The sequence below is a fragment of the Hippocampus comes genome, unplaced genomic scaffold (assembly GCF_001891065.2).
Source record: "Hippocampus comes isolate QL1 unplaced genomic scaffold, H_comes_QL1_v1.1 scaffold281, whole genome shotgun sequence".
In the NCBI taxonomy this organism is placed as follows: domain Eukaryota; kingdom Metazoa; phylum Chordata; class Actinopteri; order Syngnathiformes; family Syngnathidae; genus Hippocampus; species Hippocampus comes.
The window spans coordinates 108,482-118,829 of record NW_017805704.1 but is presented as its reverse complement, the minus strand read 5'-3'; the positions used below and the strand labels follow the sequence as shown (position 1 = coordinate 118,829).

Genomic DNA, 10,348 nt, shown 5'->3' with positions numbered 1-10,348 from the left:
GAGAAATGAAAAGCAACTTGCTCTGATTCTAATGCCGAGCGCGAGTGAAATGAGACTCTGTGACTCCCATTTTTTCCATTTCAGCTCCGTGTGCTAGCATATTTTGGGCCTGACAGCTTTACGCCGTCCGACGCCGTTGGGAAGCGATTTGTTTACCCTCCCAAAGTACGTCCAGTGGACCAGCTCGCGAGCCGTGCAAAACATCCCCCGAGGTCTGTTTTTGCAGATCTCCGACGTCTTTTCTCGCCCTGCGCTTGCTCATTCTCTCGCCACCTCGACATATACACTACCAGGAAAGAAAGGAGAGAAGGAAAAAGGCAACCTTGCATTCTCCAGGCACTGACTCTCCCAAAAAGTGGGAGACACACAGGAGTCCTCTGCATAGTTTCTCCAATGCAAACCAGATGTCAGGCACCAAATGCATGGCAGCAATTTTTTTTTTTTTGCTCAAAGGAAGACAAATGTAGGCCAAAAATGTAGCCGGTGTAAAAATATATTCGTGCTCATTCCACAGATCCTCAAGCATCCTTCATGGCGGTGTAACAGGAACGGGATGATTTGGCGTGATTGTTGTTTGAAATTGAGACAACAGCCTTGTCGCTGCGAGCGTGTCGTCGAGTGTCTCGGGCCAAGCGGGATTTTCACAACTGGACTAAATTAGCGCTCCGCTCTTTGTCTTCTGGACGTTTTGTTTCAAGTCGTTTGAAGCCAAAATGCCCTTTTTAATCGTATAATTGGGTCTCTGGAGTGCCTGTTCACCCTATCAAGTATGAAATGAAAACAGAAATCACCACGTGTGAATCTTCATGTTTTCCTCTTTCTGAAAATGCAATATATATAAAAATAGATAGATAGATATAGATAGTTCTAATCAATAAATATATAAAAATAAGACACTTCAACACCAGTTTCCCTGACCCCGAAATTTGGTGGGCATATTTATCAGTCGAGAAAATGTGAAAAAAAATCTGCATGGGGGGGGGCTGAAATTGATCTGAGATGGATTCGGAAATCGTCCAATTGCGCGGCGCCCGCTGACCATTCCGAAACATTCACCCCCAAAACCCATCAGTGAATAATCTCGCCCTCGTGTCTCATTTGCGCGTGGTCTCATGACTACCTCGGTGCGTTCAGTCCAATGAGGGGACGATGAAGGCAGGCGGCGCGGCACGCCTTTGCCCAAAACTGCCCTGGACCAACTTTCGGACGTCGGTGGTGGCCCCGACGTTCCCGGCAGCCATTTGGTCACTCTGAGGACACGCGGCCTTCTTTTCTGTTCCTTCTCATTCAGATGCGATGGAGGCCCCGCGTTGGGCTTCAAGCTCTCGCGTCAGCCTCGATTGACCTCCGACTGTGCCCGTCTTGGGTTTCGCTTTCCTCCCACTGAGATTTCCTCCTTTTGTAACGTTTTGCTCTTTGAAGGGGTCTGTTGCGAGTCCGTCGACTGCCAAAATATCCCGGCACTCGGAGGTTGATCAAAAGTCTTTGGAAGCAGCTCGGTCATCAAAAGGCAAAGCTTGTCTTTGTGCGCCCCTGCGATGGGCCGGCAACCGGTTGAGGGCCCGCCCCGCCCCCGCCTACTGCCCGAAGGCGGCCGGGAGAGGCTCCTCGGACTTGCGGTCTTTTCCGCGTTCACTCTGACAAAGTCGCAAAATTCAAGCAAACGCGTGTGACGTCAAGTCAGTCGGTCGGTCCGTTCGAAAGGTAGAAGATTGCAAACAAATTGGTGGCCTGTGACCGCCTTCCTGAAACAATGGAAGCGAACATTTGGACCGCTCTTCTCAAGTCGTGACGACGAAAGCCATAAATCGATGAAATTGGCATTTCAAAACAGAGCGAAATCAAGGCTGGCGACCTGACCGGAATGAAGCTGCTTTCTTTGCTACCAACCTTTGGCGAGGTCAAGATGGCTTCTACGACTCGGCCGTGACGATGCGGATCGCAATCGGGTGACGGGTTCGCAGTCGTTTGCTTGCGGCGCTGCAGTTTGCCCGTCCAAAGCGGAGTGAAGCATCCACAAAATGGCCGCCAGGGAATCGGCGCTTGGGCGCTCACGGAATGTATTTCTCGTCAACGTTTGCCGCAAGCAGGTGCCGCCGCAAGACCGAACGTGCCGTGAATTGATTGGACCGCCGCGGCTCATTGCCAGTCATTTGTGGTGTTGGTTTGGATTAGACGAGGTGCTGTCCGTTACGAGGAACTGACAAGGCGCGATTGCGTGACATCGATGGCACGACACGTCGAATTTCCCCCCGCGCACATGCTCCGGCCTGCCTTGGAATGATTGGCGCGGGGGAATGTCGTTCCGTTCAACTCGTATTGTGCAAGGTGGAGGCTCTCGCAAAGTTGCCGGCGAGAGAAGCTGTGCCCGTGCGGGGGGCCCCGCCCTGTCGCGTTTTGACCCCGTGCGGTATTTTGGGTGGCTCCATTGATTTCTGCCATGCATTGAGGCGGCGATCGTGGCGTTCCAGTCCATCGTATGACGTCGGCGCAGGTAATAGCGTCCTGTTCTTTCCGCGGCCTTGCTGTGTTTACGCGAGGTCTCTCATCATGAAAACGGTCCGGCGGCGCCCATGCGCCGTGTTTTGAGTCTGTGGCCTTTTTCCCTTCAGCGCCCATTGCACTTTGGCCTCGCCCGCTGCGGCTTCTGGAAAAGCAAAAGGCCTCGGCGTGGTTTTTTTTTTTTTCCCTTCCTCGCGACTCTTTAATTTAGCCGTGAACCTTTTGCGACTCGCCGGCTTTTTTTATTTGTTTTCAAATATTTCCGTCTGCGAGATCGAGGAATGCCAAGGTCGGAGGAGTCGACCCGTCGGCTCATTCTCTACTATTGAGTCAAAACAATCAGCCCCCGCACCCGCCCCTCACCCGAAAAGTGTTTTACAAGAACTAGACAAAGCATCTGTCAGGCTGTTGTATCAACAGGGAGATCATCTTGACCGCAACGGGCGTGACCGAGTCTTACAAAAACGAAACCACTGCACACACACACTCGACCGTATCTTCGCTCTCGGTGGCGAAAGGGGGAAAGCTGAAGGATTTTCGAGAGGGTCCTGCAATATTTGTCTTTGGCTGCACGTGCCACGTGCAACATCGCGGTGGCTTGGCGATGAAGTGCTGCCTCCACGAGTGAAAATGCAAGGCACGCTTTGACTGTTTTGTTTTGTTTTGTTTTGGCCAACTTGCTTTTTCCTCAGACGCTCGAGCACAAATAACTAACGGCTTCTTCCCCGTGTCGTTCTGGTGACACGAAGCAGGACAGGCCCGCCCCCCCGCATCACAAACTGATTTCAACATCTTGTCTTATCATTCTTGAGGAAACAAACAGAGACGCCGGGAAGCGTTTTAATTTGTGGGAAATCATCTCTACAGTCCAAAGTGTTGCAGGAATGGCGCAGCGTACTCGAACGTGCTTGAAATTGTCCCAACGGGCGGTCCCTGGAGTGGCACGCAAAAGGAAAAATCGCAGAATGAAATACAAATAGTCGACAAGATTTCCATCAAATACGATCAAACATGAAGTTTGGAACAATTTCAATTTTTTTTTCTCACCCAGTAAATGACATTTTGGCCTTTGGACTTTTTTTGGACTTTTTTGGACTTTTTTGGACTTTTTTGGACTTTTTTTTGGATTTTTTTTTTTGACTCAAACTACGTGAAATTTGAAGTTTACTTCCATTTTATTTCACTTTTTAGTCCGGTACATTTGCATTTAATCCCTGAGGACTGTTGGTAAACATTTGCTTGGGAACAATACCTTTTTTTTGTTTTTTTTTCCCAAGCAATACATTTTATTTGAATCTCGATTTATAAAAGGGGGAAGTCAAATCAAAACATTTCTTGGCAATAGTTTGTGCATGGCCCAATTAGTCGAAAAAAAAAAAAAAAACAGTTCCTCGCGTGATCGTGGCTTACCGTTAATGCAAGTCTACCTTTTAGGAACAAAAGTGCTCCCTCGTTTTGGATGCCAAACCACAAAAATGCAGTCTTAAATCACAATCGGGCACGGAGACGAAATCCAGCCCGAGTTCTTGGAAACGGTGAATTTCCAGTTGATGTCATCGCGTTTATGGCAGACTAATCAATGTTGAAACACTTTCAGGAAAAAGAAAAGCGCAGCGACATCACGCCGCCCCACATACCGCGGCCGCGTCCAATATTTGACTTTCCATCTCGGATGAACGCCCCCCCCCCCCGCGGGAATGGCTGCCAAAAAATGAATTGTTAGTCCCGAGCCGCGTTTTAGCCGCTGCGATGCCGCGAGCGGACCCCGCTCGTCATCCGGCGTGGACTCCTCAGCTGCGATTTCCTCGAAGAGCGGTCGCAGCTCGAATACTCGGCGACGTCGCTGGCCTCCGTCTTCGACCCGCCTCCCACTTCTCTCTCTGACGCCATGTCCTCAAGTGTCGTCGGCACCTCTGAGCGCGATTTCCTCTCGCCCCCTCGTTCAGGGCCGACAACCCGGGGCGAGCGCCGCCATGGCCGACCGCTTCGACTGCGACAACTGCAAAGAGTCCCTGTACGGCCGCAAGTACATCCAGTCGGACGACAGCCCCTACTGCATCCCGTGCTACGACAGCCTCTTCTCCAACACGTGCGACGAGTGCAAGGAGCTGATCGGCCACGACGCCCGCGTGAGTGTCGGAATCAAACTCGACACCAGCCCCTACTGCCCCCCGTGCTACGACAGCCTCTTCTCCAACACGTGCGACGAGTGCAAGGAGCTGATCGGCCACGACGCCCGGGTGAGTGGCGGAATCAAACTCGCTTTGTTTTGATAGACGGGAATGGAATCGTAAGTCGCCCCAGTGCTCCTCCCTGGACCTCGTTTCAAGCAGCGGCAGCAAAAAAGTGTCCTTTTGACCATCCTGCAAAGCGTTGTTGACCAACTCATTTGGGTCCGCGTTTTGAGTCCATCTGTTTGGGTGTCCAGTGAAGCTACAGTGAAACTCCTCTACAACGAAATCACGTTTGCAGCAAAAAACTTTTCACAACAGGGGGTTTTCCACTGTAGCAAATTTGATTGTTGTAAACACGCACTTGCCAAATAGTGAGCGCTGCGGCCGTGAATCTTCGCGAGTTCCAAACAGCAGCAGGAAAGCTGAAGTTGTACGCTAAGGCGCCACGGGAGCAGCTCGGAGTGACCGCGCGATGGATCGGACCTTAGTGCGCGGCGATACCTCCGATCTAGCCGATCATGATCCGTGCTCTTGTTGTTGAAGGCCGCCGGTAAGCCGCGAATTTGGATTGACCATTGTCACGACTGATTCACTTGGAATCCCTTTCATGGAAGTCTTCCATTTCCACGTTCTTGTTTGCCCCCCGCTTCCCCTCCGCTCCCCCAGGAACTCTTCTACGAGGACCGGCACTACCATGAGCACTGCTTCCGCTGTTTCCGCTGCGACTGCTCGTTGGCGGACGAGCCCTTCACCAACCAGGAGGACGCGCTGCTCTGCAACGACTGCTACTGCAACGAGTTCTCGTCCAAGTGCGTCGCCTGCGACAAGATCGTCATGCCAGGCGAGCCAGCGTCCGCCCACTGCCCATTTGCTCTTTTGAGACTTCTCTGAACAAAATATCGATCGCTAGCCTGCGCTCGTGAAGGTTGTCGTACTTTTTATTGCTACCATGTGTGCTCAGAACGGACGCAAAAGTTCCCCGCTATCGGGCACTCGTACGACGGTGATATCTGGCAGCCGAACGACATCGAGCGAGAACAAGAATGATGAAAAACAGTGTTTGGTCACACCCTTTGTGTATGTGTACGCGATGTCATTTCATTGCTTGCCTTTTACATTTCGGAAGGCGACTCTCGCTTGACTGACGCAGAAGCTGAGGTTTTGAAATTGTAGAAAAGCATGGCGATGACTTGCGCTCACGCCCGGGGACGCATTTCACAAAACAAGTGAAGGGGAAATAGTGGCGACGTCAATGCAACAACTCTTCCCAAAACGTTGCCGGTGACGATGCTCGGTGGGCCGCATTGAAGGACCGAGCTGACCCTGCGGGGCCCGCGGGCCACACTTTGCTCACCCCTGCATGTCCACGTGTAACTTCAGTGGTGCTTGCCAAACGGACGAATGCTTTGCGATTTTTCCAATCGTGTAATCCTGTCACGCGTGTGACTTTTCCACGGACGGGGAAGAAAAAGTCGGTACGACCTCAAAACCGTTGCGTCATCGCAGAACAAACCACAGAGTATCCTAAATTTTAAATCCAAAAGGGCTTTTTCTGGCCTTTGCGCCCTTCCAGCACATGATTTCAAGCGGTCCGGCGAGGTTAGCGCGCGGCATTGTTTTCTTGAATTTTTTTTTTGGGACACGTTGCATCTTCCCCCACGGACCCTCCTCAGGTACGAGGAAGCTGGAGTACGCCGGCTCCACGTGGCACGAAGGCTGCTTCGTCTGCCGCGCCTGCGAGCAGCCCATCGGCTCCAAGTCCTTCATCCCCGAGAAGGACGAGCACTACTGCGTGCCGTGTTACGAGGACAAGTTTGCGCCGCGCTGCACGCGCTGCCAGAAGGTTCGTGAACGCCTCGCCGACGGCGACGACGCAGCGGGCTTTCGCGAGTACTTTGTCCCGGTTGCGGTCTCGGTGTCGGGAAACGGGGATTCCGTGACGCCGGACGATCGGGCGACGCTCGAGCCGACTGACCCGGAGCGTCCTCGTCTTTTCAGACCCTGGCCAAAGGCGGCGTGACCTACCGGGACGAGCCGTGGCACAAGGAGTGTTTCGTGTGCAGCGGCTGTAAAACGCAGCTGGCCGGCCAGCACTTCACCTCGCGCGACGACAGCCCCTACTGCCTCAAGTGCTTCGGAAGCCTCTACGCCAAGAAGTGCGAGGCCTGCGGCAAACCCATCACAGGCAAGAGCGTCGGATCGGAAAATGCTAGCGGCAGTTCGTCGGAACCATTTCCAATAAAATGGCCGCCAACCGCGATGTATCATACGGTCGGAACATTGATCCGTGTCGAAACATTTGACGTTTACACGGTGCAAATACGGTGCATGGGAAGAAAAAAAAAAAGATTTTATAAGACACGAACAAACAACGGTAGCGTTCCTACTCGGAGTCTCCCGTTGAGCGTGTGCCGCCACAGCGGGTGAAAACGTTGTCGACGTCGAAACGAGGTTGGACTGAAATATTCTCGCGATCGATCAGGATAGCTGCGAAACAGGAAGAAGACGGTCTTCCCATATCGGTATTTCAGGCCGCCGTATGGTAACACTCAACGGTTACGTTGTCTGCCGGTTTTCCCGGCGGCTTCTCGCCGTTGCTCTTCACAACCGTCGGGGCGGCGCTGGTGCAAGAAAAGGCTGCGTTTTAAGAAAGCAAACCTCAGCCAAGGCTGCCCCCTATTTCGATGCACATGACAGGAACTCCTCCTTTGGGATTTCGATGCGGATCCCTCGTGGGACAATCCTCCAGAAATAAAAGCGGCGTTCCCAACGGCCGGCCGGAGATTCCCTGGTGGCTTTTGCCTCTGGTGTCAAGTCGGGTGTGCGGCACGCCGCTGTGGAAACTTTCACAGAAAGTTGAACCTCCGTTTCCACGCCGCGGAAATGATTGTGCCATGTTTCAAATTTCATTTGGGAATGGACGGAAAAAACACATGAAAAGGAAAAATGTGGCTTTGAAGTATCTTTCCCGGTGTTTTGTTGAGTGTTCATTTTAGCCACGAGCTCACGAATTAGCCGCCTGTTGACTGAATTAAATGCGATGCGCATCATCACTTGCTGTCATCGCCTACTTATGTTAGCCACTAGCTTCGCTAACTAGCCGGCTGGACGAGTTCGACTTGTTGTCATGGGCCAGGTGGTTTATCGCCTACTTATGTTAGCCACTAGCTCGCTAACTAGCCGGCTGGACGAGTTCGCCTCGGTCTTTTTTTTTAAATTTTATTTTTTATTTTTATGAGCAGCAAAGGTTAGCTCTCAGCTGCCAACTTTCTATCTGCTATGCACGTTGTCACTCGCGATCACCAGCTGGATGTTTTATCCTCTTCTGCTAGCTCGCTAACTTACCGCTGACTAGCTAAGTGCTTTTTAAGTCGTCACTTGTCGTCAGCGGCACGAATGTTTTACCGACCGCTAACATGATCTGACGTCATGGCGACGCCGCGGTTTGTCGAGCAGCGAAGACCTCGACGGTCGTGTCCCCTCTTTGTCCAGGTTTCGGCGGAGGCAAATACATCTCGTTCGAGGAGCGCCAGTGGCACCAGCCGTGCTTCACCTGCACCCAGTGCCCCGGCTGCTGGTGGGCGCCGGCTTCTTCCCCGCCGGCGAACGCATCCTGTGCCGCGACTGTCACAACGGCCTCTAAAGACCCCCCCGCGCTCCCTCCCTTGCATACCACTCGAGTCACGTCATAGCCAAAAGGCTCGTGTCGACCCAGCCAGGTGACAACACACAAAAACCAAGGCGCTTTTTTCCCAAAAGCGGACCACCACCACCACCAAACTCCTTGATACGGCCTAGTGCCCGACCACAACATGTTACGTCATCCTGAACGACATCATTCTTGAAATGGTGTAGGCAAAAGAAAAACCAAACAAACAAAAAAAAGAAAAGAAAATGGTGAGTTGTATTTTCACGACATTTTTGTATGTCACTTTTCTCCGTCTTGCACACGATGATCACGATGCGTTATCTCTGATCATCTTGACTAGGTCACTGTATATAACGACACAAAAATTATTACAACATCCAATCAATAGTTTTTTTTTTAAAAAACTACTTTCTGACAGGCTTTTGTTCTCGCCATAGAGAAATGTAAATAAGGTTCATTTTGCACTTTTTTGGACAAGAGAGGCTCATGTTACCATGTTGCGTGCACATAAATAAAAAAAACACAAAAACATGGCACGAAACCACTTTTTTTATCTGATTGCTGAACCTTTTTTACTTGTTTTTTTTTCCCCTTCATGATCTGCTTTTTTGGGTGGGGTGTAGGGTTTTTTTTTTTTTCATCACATTTCTCCCAGGGACCTTTTTTTTTTTTTGCTTGTCCTGTAATACCAGTTTGTGCCTCTTGAGATGCTCGCGTGTCAGTAGAGAAGAATGTAAAGGATGTAAACATTTCTTCTCTGGCTTCCACATTTGGGGCCAAGTGTTGTTTGAGTCGACAGAAAAAAAGAAAAGTTGAATTTTTGTCATGAGGTTGCATCATGTGTCACTTTTGGTAAGCCGGCGTTGTCTAAAAATTCCGAATCGTTGTGTCCAAAATGATTTGAATATTCTGCCACTCTGCTGCTCCCAAAAGGTTTGAAGCAGTACGCATGTCTTACTTTATTTTGTATTTGTGTGGTTGTTGCTCTATCTCTGAATTTGGTGTGGGGGGCGGGTGGGGGGTTCTGTCCCGTGTAGAATTAACAAATGCCTCTTAAGACATTGTGAATCATTCTGAAATATGTTAAATGAAAATACAGTCCATTATTTTGAAAGATTTTTGGTTTTGATTTTTTTTAGGATTTGGGTGTTTAGTTTGAATGTTTGGTTTTTTTTTCATTTTGTTTTGTCATTTTAAATAACATTGGTTTTTATTTTTAGCTTTGGAGTTTTTTTTTTTTTTACATTTCTTTTTTTAATTTTATCTGTTTATTTTTAGTTGGGTTTTTTTTTTTGTTTGTGTAGAGGGAAAAAATTGAGTGTCGGACGTCTCACAATTCAGCAACAAGGTGGAAGCGTGAAAGGCTAACGTGGGCTCATGAGGTGGGTAAGCCTTTGATCCTTGCGACGATTAATAACCACTTCATGAAAAAAAACATGGTATGCAAAATAACAAATCATCTTAGATGAACGATTGAACACAAAATTTGTGAGATTCTTACTGTTTCTATTAAATCTCTTTTCTCCCTTTTCTATGTAAAAAAAGTATTAAAGCGTCTGTGTGTGTGTGTATGAGTGTGTAGTGTATATATATATATATATATTGAGACAATTGATATAAAAAGGAGAATGAACAATTATATATATATATATATATATATGTATGTGTGTGTGGTCAATAAATGCAATGATGTGGATGAGATGGCGTGCTGTCTTGTCTTGAAAATGGTCGCCAACTTTCGAATGCAGGGGCAAATGCGGGACAATATTGATGCTGAGTCGACTGTTCGACCACCTTGCTGGAGTACACACGGAATAAACACGCGCAACACTCCCCGCCGCCGTTTGAGATTTTTTTCACCAAAAAAGGAAATGGAAAACTCGCAGCGGCTCGGGTGGAGGAAGAGGAAGAGGCGGCGGGGGGGTTGGGGGGGGGTAGAAGTGTGGGAGCGAGGAGGAGAAGGGAGGATGTTCACATCTGGACTCGACACTTTCGGCGGGGGTCAGCTTTTTTTTGTGGGGGG

General features: G+C 49.7%; 1 protein-coding gene across 1 annotated transcript; it reads left to right on the top strand.

The window, feature by feature from the left end:
- Positions 1-4,409: 4,409 nt before the first annotated feature.
- fhl3a (four and a half LIM domains 3a) lies at positions 4,410-8,862 on the top strand. Its single transcript, XM_019882770.1, is given in 7 exon segments — positions 4,410-4,607; positions 4,719-4,742; positions 5,343-5,517; positions 6,350-6,519; positions 6,675-6,861; positions 8,169-8,240; positions 8,243-8,862. Coding segments are annotated over 7 exon segments (837 nt in total). The 5' UTR covers positions 4,410-4,475; the 3' UTR covers positions 8,320-8,862.
- Positions 8,863-10,348: the final 1,486 nt, after the last annotated feature.